This window comes from Rhinopithecus bieti, unplaced genomic scaffold (genome assembly GCF_001698545.2).
Source record: "Rhinopithecus bieti isolate Rb0 unplaced genomic scaffold, ASM169854v2 scaffold_76666, whole genome shotgun sequence".
Taxonomy (NCBI): domain Eukaryota; kingdom Metazoa; phylum Chordata; class Mammalia; order Primates; family Cercopithecidae; genus Rhinopithecus; species Rhinopithecus bieti.
Genome location: NW_016829831.1, coordinates 1639931 through 1652386, shown reverse-complemented (window position 1 = coordinate 1652386; position 12456 = coordinate 1639931). Strand labels below are relative to the sequence as shown.

General features: G+C 39.3%; 1 protein-coding gene across 36 annotated transcripts in view; it reads left to right on the top strand.

Annotated features, from left to right (window-relative positions):
- Window positions 1-12456, top strand: part of MAP4K4 (mitogen-activated protein kinase kinase kinase kinase 4) — a 202435-nt gene extending 189979 nt beyond the window's left edge. For 23 of the 36 annotated variants that reach the window (XM_017864979.1, XM_017864974.1, XM_017864975.1 and 20 more), the window contains 6 exons: window positions 2998-3132; window positions 5649-5749; window positions 7276-7449; window positions 7971-8130; window positions 9270-9409; window positions 11599-12456. In XM_017864979.1, the coding sequence (XP_017720468.1) occupies window positions 2998-3132; window positions 5649-5749; window positions 7276-7449; window positions 7971-8130; window positions 9270-9409; window positions 11599-11682 (794 nt within the window). In that variant the 3' untranslated portion in view covers window positions 11683-12456. The remainder of the gene's footprint in view (window positions 1-2997; window positions 3133-5648; window positions 5750-7275; window positions 7450-7970; window positions 8131-9269; window positions 9410-11598) is intronic. The other 13 variants (XM_017864965.1, XM_017864981.1, XM_017864972.1 and 10 more) reach the window with 1 other exon arrangement.

Sequence of the window (12456 nt, the reverse complement as noted above, 5' to 3'; positions counted from 1 at the left end):
CCATTCTGAAGAGGTGTAGGAATTAATAGGCGTATCTCACTTTAATTTGCAATTTCCTAGTGACGTATGGTACATCTCCTATGTATATCTTCTCGTGAGGTATTTCTTCTATCTTTAATCCATTTTGTAATTGGATTGTTGCTCTCTTATTGTTGAGTTTTATTTTGGATTTCAGTCTCTTGTCAGGTATGTGTTTTGCAAATACTTTCTGCCCGTTTGTGGCTTGCTTATTCATGCTGTGAAATGATGTCTTTTACAGAAGTGAAGTTTTAATTTTAGTGAAGTCCAACTTACTAGCTTTTTCTTTCATGAATTGTGCTTCTGGTATTGTGTCTAAAAAGTCATTGCCAAATTCAGAGTCCCTTGGATTTTCTTCTGTTACCTTCTAGAATCTGCTTTATAGCTTTGTGTTTCACATGTAGGTCCACGATCCATTTTGAAGTGATTTTTGCGAAAGTTTCAAAGTTTGTGTAGTGGTGTTTTCTTCTGCATGTGGGTATCTAGTTGTTGCAGCAGCATTCGTTAAAAAGACCAGCCTTTCTCCATTGAATTGCTTATACTCCTTTGTCAAAGATTACTACTATATTTGTATAGTTCTGTCTGTTTCTTTCTTTTTTTTTTTTTTTTTCTGAGATGGAGTCTTGATCTGTCATCCAGGCTGGAGTGCATTGGCAAGATCTCGGTTCACCACAACCTCCGCCTCCCAGGTTCAAGCGATTCTTCTGCCTCAGCCTCCCGAGTAGCTGGGATTACAGGCATGTGCCACCACGCCTGGCTAATTTTTGTATTTTTAGTAGAGATGGGGTTTCACCATGTTGGTCAGGCTGGTCTCGAACTCCTGACCTCATGATCCGCCCACCTCTGCCCCACAAAGTACTGGGATTACAGGCATGAGCCACCGCACCTGGCGTATAGTTCTATTTCTGGGATCTATTTTTTTTTTCCATTTATGCATTTGTCTCTTTTGGTGCTAATAACCACACTGTGTTGATTACTGTAGATTTATAGTAAATCTTGAAGTCAGGTATTGTCAGTCTTTCAACTTTGTTCTTTTTAAATGTTGTGTTGATTGTGTTGGGTCTTTTGCTTCTAGAGTCAGCTTATTGATATATACATAATAACTTGGGATTTTGATTAGAATTGCATTGACTCTATGGATCAAGTTGGGAAGAACTGATGTCTTGACAATATTGAATCTTGTATCCATTAAGATGGAAATCTCTCTCCATTTATTTAGTTCTTCTTTGATTTCATCAGAATTTGCAGTTTTCCTTAAAGAAAACTAGCGAAGGACTAATTTTATTAGATTTATTGTACCCATTTTGTTTTTTTAAGTACTAGTATAAATGGTGTTGTAGTCTTAATTTCAAATTCTAATGATTTGTTGCTGGTAAACAGGAAATACAGGAAAGTGACCTACCTTTTTATTTTATTAGGCTTGTATCCTGCAACCTTGCTATAATTCTTGCTATAATTGCTTGTTAGTTCCAGCAGGGTTTTTGGTTGGTTGGTTGGTTTTGGATTTTTTTTTTTACTGGTTCTTCAGGATTTTCTATGTAGACAATCATGTCTTCTGTGAAGAAAGACAGTTTTATTTCTTCCTTCCCAGTCCTTGTACCTTTTATTTCCCTTTTTTTTCTAATTGCATTAGCTAGGACACCCAATATAACATTTACTAGGAGTTATGAGAAGGAAAATCTTGACCTTGTTCTCTATCTTGTAAGGAAAGCATCTAGTTTCTTGCCATTGTGTATGGCATTAGCAGTAAGGTTTTATGGTAGATGTTTCTTATCAAATTGAGGCAGTTCCCCCTCTATTCCTATTTTCCTGAAAGTTTTTATTATGAGTAGGTGTTGGGTTTTGTCAAATGTTTTCTGCATCTGTTGATATGATCATATGATTTTTCTTCTTAGCTTGTTGATGTGAGTATGTGGCTGGCTTTGCCCACCATCGTTTTTGTTGTTGTTGCTTGTAGCTGTAGTTTCTCTTTGTTTCTTTAGATGACTACACCACAATGTATCTACTCATTTTACTCTCCATTCAGACATTAATGTTTCCTGTTTGGGGCTATTAGGAACCATGCTGCTATGAACATTCCTGTTGGTGTACTTGGGGGCATACACATACACTTACATTAGGAGAGAGATTACCAGATCATATGTAAGATATGCACATGTCCTATTTTAATAGATAATGCCAAACTTACAAAAGCAGTTCTAACAGTTTGCAACACTAGTTTCTGAAGTTTCTAGTTGTTCCACACCTTGCCTACATTTGATATTGTCAGTCTTTTAAATTCTAGACATTCCACTAGGTGTATGAAATCATCTCATTATTGTTTTAACACACGTTATTACTGTTGAGAACGAGCATCTTTTTGTGGTCTCTGAGATCACTTCTTTTGCGAAGTTCCGGTTACAGTGGCAGGTCCAGTTTTTCTATTGGGTTATCTCCTGTTCTATTGGATTTGTAAGAGTTCTTTACATATTCTGGATATGGCTCCCTTGTCAGCTGTTTCTGTGGTACACATCTCCAACTTGTGACTCGCCTTTCACTGGGTTTAAGTGCTGGCATTAAGTGATTGATTTAACCCTTGTGCTCATCTGTCAAATGGGAGATAGTAGCTACTCTAGAGGGTTTTGAGAATCAGATGGCATAGTACATGTGAAAGCATCTTATAAGCTTTATTGGTTGTATTATGCAGATATTTGTATTACTTTGTAGTTTATTGATACTACCCATCTACATAAGTGCATTTATTATTTTTTAAAAACTTTCCCTCTAGCCCAGGCCTGTACCCAGTGATAATTCTGTAGGGATTTCAAAAGTCCATCTGAGCAACTTGAATTGAGTTTCTAGTAAAACTTTGATACAAAGGGGTTTTCTTGGAGGAAATGATATTTACTCTTTGTAGAAGTTTCTTTTGGTTACTATTGTTATTAATGATGAGACCTACTTCTGAATATGCATGTAAAATATTTATATTTGTTTTGCTAGGCAAAAAGGATAAGTTACGTGTCTACTATTTGTCCTGGTTAAGAAATAAAATACTTCACAATGATCCAGAAGTTGAGAAGAAGCAGGGATGGACAACCGTAGGGGATTTGGAAGGATGTGTACATTATAAAGTTGGTAAGTTCTAGAAGCGTCATATTTTGTTTTTCCAGAGTTTAATTAGAGTTCAGTTTGAATTTTAAACTTTAAATTTTCACGGGGTTTTTTGAAGTTTGTAGTAATAGACTTGTTTCTGAAATACGTGGATCATTTCTGGTGTTCTGTTTCCAAGGCACATTCTAATCTTGATGTCTCATCTAGACATTGTCTTATTCCCTGTGTGTACCTATATGCATAACAGAGTCCGTCCCTGCAAGTCACTCCGCCCTCAGTCTCCCCTACGCTGTTCATCTTGTGAGAGTCTTTCCACTCCTCCTCTTTGACAGTCCACATTCTTGTCCTCTGTAAGATGTGGTTCACGGTACCCTCTTTAAGGAAATCTTGCCAGTGGAAGCCAGCTGACTTGAGTCCTTTTTTACATGCCAGGCTTATTCTCCACTTAGAGGTCTGAAGGTCCTTGGCAGGCACTGATAAGAGTGTTTGAGAGTTTGACTCCAGGGCTTATGGCCTGCCATTTTGAATTAAGTGCCTGTACACAGCTACTGTGCTCCTCACTAGTAAGTGAGCCCAGCTGGCCAGTCAGTGTTTTATGGCAATTGTATTGTTTTTTTCTCCTTGGCATGAAGCAGTGATTCTCATGAAGTAAAATCTCACAAGAACAAAACCAAAACTTTTTTTTTTTTTTGGAGATGGAGTTTTGCTCTTGTTGCCCAGTCTGGAGTGCAATGGTGCGATCTCAGCTCACTGCAACCTCCACCTCCCGGGTTTAAGCAATTCTCCTGCCTCAGCCTGCTGAGTAGTTGGGATTGCAGGCACCTGCCACCATGCCCAGCTAATCAAAACAATTTTTTTTTTTTTTTTTTTTTTTACATAGGAAAAAACCAAAATACTGGGACAAATGTTAGACATACGGGAGAAAAAATGGACCTTAGCTAAATTAAAGTTTTATGGGAAAGATGTGATATTGTTAACAGAATTTAAACAGGAAGTTTTTCTGTATACCTAAAACTGATTAATGTTACGGACCTATTGAATGTTTCTGCTTGCGTGTTTTCTTTTTTCTATGTTGATGAAAATCTGTACATCATCAGTTCCTCTGTTCCCGGGGATGTTGTCATGCTTGGCATTGCCTTGTTCGTGTAGTCTGTCTGCACCCCTCAGCTCATTGGTTAATGGTGATTGTGGGAGCTGCCTCAGTATCTCAAATGATTCTGATGATACGGGAAAGTAGAACTGTCTGCTTAGGATAGATTTTAGGATTAGGATTTTCTGTGTTTATGGAAAGTATTTTTATGTGTTGAGGTATAACTAAAATCATCTAAGGCTAAATGTAATGAAACAGCTCGTAACAGATGAAATGCACATGAATAGATTATCCTACAGGGGGAGCAAGAGGCAGATGTGTTAAAAGTCTGTTGGGCTTCTCCCCAGAACAAAACAGTAGTCTTTTCGCCTGTCACTCGTACAGAATGAATCATAAGTATTTTCAGGAAGTAAGTGTGGATAATATCATTCGTTCATTGTCATTATGGTTGCCACCAAGAACAGGGAGCTATTTAAATGTATATTAAATTAATAAAAATTAAGTAAACCTTTAAATTTAGCTCCTCAATATCATTAGTACATTCTGAGTGTCCAATAGCCCCATGTGTGTAGTGGTTATCATATTAGCAGTACAGATTCAGAGAATTTCTGTCATCGCAGATGTCTAAGAAACAGTACTGGTTTTAGTCAAACTCTTAGAAACCTTTGTGTCTTAATGTTCGTTTATTGATTTATTTAAACAGTGGTAATATGTAGAGTTTGACAAGGGGAGTTATCAGTTAACAAGTTCTCTTTCATGCGCAAAGAAGGAATCAAGTAGTGGTGTGATGTCAGCTTGTAAAGAAATCACGGATCTGCATTAGTAAGTCACATGTACTCAGGGACCCCTGGGAGTACCTGTTTTGTCAGAGGTGCCTGGCAGTAAGGGCACCAAAATAGCTATGGGAAGGAGGCAGTTTTTCTCCTTCTGTAGATCAGGAAATGGTCTTAGTGATACTTGGACTTGTGCACAGATACTTCTGTTGGTAGAATCCAAGACTCCTGAATATTTTAGTATAAGCCTTTTTTCTTCCTCAGTCTGTGTGAGCCCCATGCAGGACTAGAGAAAGTTGTAAGGAGTACCTCGGTCTCTCTGTATGTTTCAGAAGTCTCTTGGCTGATTAATCATGTTGTTATTCATTTGGAGTGATACTGAGCCCTTGAAGACTTTAGGGTGGTATACCTGGCATTGTCCTTGATTATAAAATATCTTGGAATCTTCTAAGAAGATGGGGATCATTAGTGAAAGTACTCATTGATGGTCAAACTACATTAAAGAGTTGGAAAAGGAAACTATGAGGTGTGATCTGTCTCTGAATTTTTCCCCTGCTTGTTTGGAGGAATAAATAGAAGGCATATTTATAAAGTTTGCAGAAGACAGCTAAAACAGTTTAGAGGGCTATGTTGATACTGACTGTGCTTCTCTTGCTTTTTTATTTACTGTTTTTCAGTAAAATATGAAAGAATCAAATTTCTGGTGATTGCTTTGAAGAGTTCTGTGGAAGTCTATGCGTGGGCACCAAAGCCATATCACAAATTTATGGCCTTTAAGGTAACAACATCAAGTGAATTTAAAAATAGTATTGGCCATGCAAGCTGCAACCAAGAGTCAGGGAATACGTTTAAAAAGTCTGAACTGTTAAAATGGCTAATATAAAAGCTATGTGCTAATATAGCATATAACTTTATCATAAGAAACCATTTCTAATATAATGTAATGTAATAAGCTTAGTTAATCTGCTTTCTAAGCCCACAGAGTGAGGAGAGAGAGGTAAATGTTGGGTAGACACTTTAATTGATCTGGCAATGTGGTAACAGAGGAAAAGAGAACAGCACTTCCACCCTCCAGTTAAAAAGGTGACCTTCACCTGAGTCATGGATGCGTATAAAGATTTAGATGTGTTTTTGATAACAAAACTGTGTCTGACGGACAGTTTTAAGGTATATCTGTTCATAAAATACTAATTAAAAATTAAATTACAGAAATTCTAATGACAAAGAACATTATATAGTAAGTGAAAATGTTAAAATATTTCATATGATTCCATTTTGTTTAAATAAAAAACTCAGGTATAACATCTGAACTCATGTATAAATTAAGATGTTTTTGCCATTTTGCATGTATACAGTTTTAGGAAAGTAAATGATGGAGTACTTAGTGTTAAAATTACGACTGTTTTCATTTGTGAGTTCACAAAAACACTCATGGAATTTACAAATATACCTCACATTGCCTGGTGATTGGCTTTTTAGAATAGTTATTTTATTTTATTTTATTTTATTGAAGGGGTAAGTTTCATTTTATTTGGAAAACTTATATTTTTGGATTGCCTAGTGCTTGATTTCCCAGTGAAGCAGGATAAATGGAGTTACAATATTTGCTTAAAAAATAAATCCAAGTGTTACTGAATAAAGATAATTGGTTATACAGTTACATTATCTTCTGAGATCTGACCTTGATATTCTTTATATACCAGGTACCGTACTAGTTGGTTTTATACATATTACCTGATTTAAAGCTGCTGTTTCATTATCCTAGTCTCGTGAACTGTGGGTAGTGATGTCAGTGAAAAACGGAGACCACCAGCACAATCCAAGCTGTTGTAGCACATACAGCCTTTTCACCATTTTAGTCTAGTCAGAAAATTAGAGATCTTTATAGTTCAAATAGAGATTAGTATGGTAATAGTGATACAGTTTTCAGTGTGTGACTCCTACAACTCCTGTCACTCTCCTGTGCATTTGAATAGTTGAGTAGTATGCTTAGGAAAGTCCTTGCTATTTTACTGTGCATGCTTTTCTGATCAAGGCAGCCAACAGCACAGTAAGTGACAGAGCAGAAATCTTGGTCTGGATAGGGAGATTTGGAACATAACTTCTGGAAGAAGTGTCTTCCAGATGCTAATTAACAGGCAAAAACATAATAAAGACTAATTTTGTAGAGTATTGTTGCCTTACGGTTGTTGCCAGTGTGGCTCAGTAATTGAATAACTGAGTATGTTGGGTCTTCTCTAGTTTGATCTGTTAGAAGTAAGTTCTCCTTCATCTTCTCATTTCTCTCTTATGGCTTCTTTGCAGTCATTTGGAGAATTGGTACATAAGCCATTACTGGTGGATCTCACTGTTGAGGAAGGCCAGAGGTTGAAAGTGATCTATGGATCCTGTGCTGGATTCCATGCTGTTGATGTGGATTCCGGATCAGTCTATGACATTTATCTACCAACACACGTAAGAAAGAACCCACACTCTATGGTTGGTTGACTGGCTTCATTTTGTTTTGACTTTTTTCTTTACTCTGCTTAGTGAACTAACACGAGCAGGGATTCTTCATTTCCCCTTGGTGTGGGGGTGAGTATTTAAATGATAAGCAATTTTCAGTAGCTCCATGCTCTTAGACAAGTGGAAATCCACCTTCCTGGCTCTGTGGAGCCCTTGTGAAAACCTCTTAGCCCTTGCTTTGACTAACATGGGATGGATTTGGGGCAGTTGCTGGCAGGCCAGAACATCCCTGGGTTGGGAGTGGTTCTCAATTGGAGCCCAGCATCCAAATATGTTCCATGGGCCTCAGGAGATGTGAGTCAGTAGAGTATATTGCTGGGAAAAAGCAGACTTGGGGATATATATTGCATGAATATTCTAAAATGTTATCTAATTGCTGTATTTATCACCAGGGATATGGTACCAGTGCATTCACCAAGAGTCTTACTGAGCACTTTCACAGGGCTGGAAATAACCACAGACATTCTTCCCTGTCCTTTGTTCCTGTTCTCTAGATCCAGTGTAGCATCAAACCCCATGCAATCATCATCCTCCCCAATACAGATGGAATGGAGCTTTTGGTGTGCTATGAAGATGAGGGGGTTTATGTAAACACATATGGAAGGATCACCAAGGATGTCGTTCTACAATGGGGAGAGATGCCCACGTCAGTAGGTATGGAGAGCTTGGGGGAGGCAGCGTTCTACAATGGGGAGAGATGCCCACGTCAGTAGGTATGGAGAGCTTGGGGGAGGCAGCGTTCTACAATGGGGAGAGATGCCCACGTCAGTAGGTATGGAGAACTTGGGGGAGGCAGCGTTCTACAATGGGGAGAGATGCCCACGTCAGTAGGTATGGAGAACTTGGGGAAGGCAGCGTTCTACAATGGGGAGAGATGCCCACGTCAGTAGGTATGGAGAACTTGGGGGAGGCAGCGTTCTACAATGGGGAGAGATGCCCACGTCAGTAGGTATGGAGAACTTGGGGAAGGCAGCGTTTGTGAAAGTGGAGCTGTGTCTGAGACTGCATGTATTTATCATGCTGATTTTATATGTCCTTCAGACCTTTTGGCTACCATTGAACAGAGTGGTTGGCAGTAGATGGTGGAAAGTTAGATTGTAGGCCGTGGAAATAGTCATAGGTCTATTTTACAACAAAATCCAAGAAATTGTTTTATACTTTAAAAATCCTGTTATCATAATCTCTCATTTAATCCTTACAACATCCAGAGGAAAATCGGACATGTTTTTGTTGACCACTTTGTAAAGGGAGACAGAGAATGGGTAACGAATTGGTAAAGGGAGACGGAGAGAAAGGGAAATTATTTGCACTTGAGAATGGTAGAACCGTAACTACAAACAGCCTTGTGCGTAGTTTTCTAGTTTGCATTCGGTAATAAAGACTGATATTTGACATTTTCATGGGTTTCTATTCCAAAACTATTTTGGTTTTATTGTAGTTAAGTCACTGTCTCTGGTCACTCATCGTTTCTCTTCCCTGCCTTTTCTCGTGATTGGATTGATAAAAATCTGTGCACTAAACTCTAAACTCAGTGGGTCATTTTTCTAGATAGGCATGAAAGGCCTAAGGAAAATGAAATAGATCAACCATCGATGCAAGTCACTCTTTCACAGAATGGACAAGGTGGTTACAAAGGCAGAGTTCCTTGAAAACAAATATTTAAATGCCAGGCATTTAAATTTAAAATTTTAAAAGATTTAAAAGTATAAAAATATTTGTTTATCACATAAGCAACATCTTTTGAGGGCTGTTTCCTTATCTTTAATGGTTTGTAATTTTTCCCTCCCCAAAAGCATATATTCGATCCAATCAGACAATGGGCTGGGGAGAGAAGGCCATAGAGATCCGATCTGTGGAAACTGGGCACTTGGATGGTGTGTTCATGCACAAAAGGGCTCAAAGACTAAAATTCTTGTGTGAACGCAATGACAAGGTAATGGTTTTGTTATGGATTCTTTTTAGTTACTCTGTCTTAGTAATGACTTGTTTTGCATGGAGTTTGATTATTAATTTCCTTGGAGTTTTGATAAAATAATCAAGGAACTTTTAAACTTTGCTTTTAGTCATGTTTGTGAGGATTGGGGTATGTTTTGCTTTTGCTATGAGGGGATACAGATATTTTCCTCTGTAAAATTAACATATTTGGGTTTTGCTTTGTGTATATATTTTTAACTCTATTAGATGACCTGTCTAGGCCATAACAATTAGTTTAGAGATAGGGAAGATAAAAGCTGCCAGTTTAGTTGACTGAAATTCTTTTGTGAGTGGAAGGAACCACCGTGCGATTTGCCTACATCGAAAGGTTCCTCTCGCCTGATGTGTGTCAAGAAGATGCCCCTTGTTAGTCTGTGAGTGATGAAATTGCTTCCTAGGTTTGCATGTCAGAAATGTTTCACAGTAAAAATCATCTTATGCAGACATAACATGACCTCCTGCATCTGAGACGCCATGGCATCACACCCCCTTTGCTTTTCAGAACTGGCCATATCACTCCAGGGACGATTCCTGTGGCAGCTTCCTCCCAGGAAGTCCCTTTCAAACTGGCTTTGGAGTGGAGCAGGTAGATGGCCAGGGGCGTTGACCCATCCCTGTTTGCCAAGGGAGAAGGCATCGAGGGTGGAACTGATTTGTACTAAGCCTACCCTTTCTTTCTTCTGTCCAGTCAGACCTTTGAAACTTGACTCTGAAGAACGTTTCCACCTTTTGCCTCACATTGACAGATTAGCAGTCAGCCCAGTTCTCAGATGTAAACATTTAATCATTTAATGTGAGAAAGAAGAAACTATACATCTGTCCTTGGCAGCTGGTCCTGCTTGCCCAATACATCCCAAACACAAAGTTGCTTCACCCCTACCCAGTGTCTTCTGCAACCCTACAACTCAGTTTCAAGTGGAGTTTTGCCTACAGATTATCTCCCAAATCTGTGACCTTGAAAATCTCTATAGCTCAGACCTAATCCAGGATTTTGTCAGCTGGTTGGCCTATACTTTCCTAAGTATGTTTACCGTAGCTGCAACTATAACATTCTTCGAATATCAGGCACTTAAATATTTTTATCATGCATGTCATGTCCTTTAAGATTTATTAATAAAAGGCACAAAAATTCTATTACTTTATGGATTATATGAAGAATTAATACATTTTTTTGTTGATTTTTAAAAAGAAATTCGTTGTTAAGGAGTGTTCCCTGTTGCTCATTGTGTTTTTTAAAGACATTTATTTATTAGAAGATGTTAACAGTAGAAGCAGAAAGAAATAACTCTTCAGAAACATCCATTTTTTTCTTTGTGTTCTCACAATATGCCAATGTATAAGGAGTTAGTAGTAACAAGCCTGAGTTGTAATAAAAATTGGCTGCAGATGGTCACTCCTTACAAAGTATAAATTCATAATTGCCCCAGAGGTTTTTGTGGGTTGGTTGGTTGGTTGTTTTGATGATGGAGTCTTGCTCTGTTGCCCGGGCTGGAGTGCAGTGGTGTGATCTCAGCTCACTGCAGCCTCTGCCTCCTGGGTTCAAGCAATTCTCTGCCTCAGCCTCCTGAGTAGCTGGGATTACAGGCACCCACCACCATGCCTGGCTAATTTTTTGTATTTTTAGTAGAGACGGGGTTTCACCATCTTGGCCAGGCTAGTCTTGAACTCCTGACCGCATGATGAGCCACCTATCTTGGCCTCCCAAAGTGCTGGGATTACGGGCGTGAGCCACTGCGCCCGGTCTTTTTTTTTTTTTTTTTTTGAGATAGAGTTTCCCTTTGTTGCCCAGGCTGGAGTGCAGTGGTGTGATCTTGGCTCACTGCAGCCTCCATCTCCTGGGTTGAAGTGATTGATTCTCATGCCTCAGCCTCCTGAGTAGCTGGGATTACAGGTGTGTGCCACCACATGGTGTTTTTAGTAGAGACGGGTTTCATCATGTTGGCCAGACCAGTCTGGAACTCCTGGCCTCTCAAAGTGCTGGGATTACAGGTCTGAGTCACCGCGCCCGGCCTCAGAGTTTCTTTTGAAAAGGCTCTTTGGGGGTGTCAGCTTCTGGTACAGTGTTGAGGATGATGGTGGCTTAGATTCCCTGGCTGGAAGTGCTGCATGACCATGGTAACCATGCCCTCTCTTTTCTGGCTTTTGCAGGTGTTCTTTGCCTCTGTTCGGTCTGGTGGCAGCAGTCAGGTTTATTTCATGACCTTAGGCAGGACTTCTCTTCTGAGCTGGTAGAAGCAGTGCGATACAGGGGTTACTGGCCTCCAGAGTCTTCAAGATCCTGAGAACTTGGGATTCCTTCTAACTGGAGCTTGGAGCTGCACCGAGGGCAACCAGGACAGCTGTGTGTGCAGACCTCATGTGTTGGGTTCTCTCCCCTCCTTCCTGTTCCTGTTTTACCAGTTTATCCCCATTCTTTTTTTTTTTTTTTTTTTTTTTTTTTCTTACTCCAAAATAAATCAAGGCTGCAATGCAGCTGGTGCTGTTCAGATTCTACCATCAGGTGCTATAAGTGTTTGGGATTGAGCATCATACTGGAAAGCAAACACCTTTCCTCCAGCTCCAGAATTCCTTGTCTCTGAATGACTCTGTCTTGTGGGTGTCTGACAGTGGCGACGATGAACATGCCATTGGTTTTATTGGCAGTGGGCACAAGGAGGTGAGAAGTGGTGGTAAAAGGAGCAGAGTGCTGAAGCAGAGAGCAGATTTAATATAGTAACATTAACAGTGTATTTAATTGACATTTCTTTTTTGTAATGTGACAATATGTGGACAAAGAAGAAGATGCAGGTTTAAGAAGTTAATATTTATAAAATGTGAAAGACACAGTTACTAGGATAACTTTTTTGTGGGTGGGGCTTGGGAGATGGGGTGGGGTGGGTTAAGGGGTCCCATTTTGTTTCTTTGGATTTGGGGTGGGGGGTCCTGGCCAAGAACTCAGTCATTTTTCTGTGTACCAGGTTGCCTAAATCATGTGCAGATGGTTCTAAACAAAAAAAAAAAAAAAAA